Source organism: Carlito syrichta, unplaced genomic scaffold, assembly GCF_000164805.1.
Source record: "Carlito syrichta isolate Samal-C Ts95f unplaced genomic scaffold, Tarsius_syrichta-2.0.1 Scaffold312719, whole genome shotgun sequence".
Lineage (NCBI taxonomy): Eukaryota > Metazoa > Chordata > Mammalia > Primates > Tarsiidae > Carlito > Carlito syrichta.
The window spans coordinates 349,527-350,095 of NW_007256815.1; the positions used below are offsets into that span (position 1 = coordinate 349,527).

At 60.1% G+C, this 569-nt stretch overlaps 1 protein-coding gene across 1 annotated transcript in view; it reads left to right on the forward strand.

Annotated features, from left to right (window-relative positions):
- Nucleotides 1–569, forward strand: part of TONSL (tonsoku like, DNA repair protein) — a 13,737-nt gene that overhangs the window by 5,157 nt on the left and 8,011 nt on the right. The window contains exon 12 of the mRNA XM_008070007.2: nt 411–493. Coding sequence (XP_008068198.1) covers nt 411–493 — 83 coding nt within the window. The remainder of the gene's footprint in view (nt 1–410; nt 494–569) is intronic.

The following is a 569-nucleotide window of genomic DNA, read 5'->3' on the forward strand; positions in this document are numbered from 1 at the left end:
ACCAGGCTACAGGGGGTGACTTGACCTGATCAGGATAATTCCCAGGAGAGAGAGGTGGAGAAGGTCTAGAATGGAAGGAGACTGGCCTCAGAGCAGGACCTGAGTGTGGGAGTGAGACTGGTTCATGGATGGGCAGGACCTCTGAAGGGCAGGGTGTTCCTCTGAGGTTGGGGCAAGATTGGGTAGGGGCAGAAAGGTCAGGGTGCCTCTGTGGGCAGAGGGAATGTGGGTTGAAGTAGGCCACCTGCAGGGTCAGAAGTGGGCCAGGCTTCGACTCCACTTGGCTAAGGAGCCCCTAGAGCCCACCAGCCCCAGAGTTCCACCCTCCTCTCCCACCTGGGAGGTTAAGAAGCCTGCTGCAGGGGCTGGGGGTTCTGACGCTTGCCTCTTATGGGCTTGCTGTGTTCCAGAGGATGACACTGATGGCCTGTCCCAGCAACTAGAGGAAGGTGAGGAGCTTCGGGTCCACCGGGGCCGGCGGAAGGGGAGCAAGGTAAGGATGGTGCCCCTTAGCCGGGCTCGGTGGCTCAGCCTGTAATCCCTCACTTGGGGAGGCTGAGGTGAGTGGA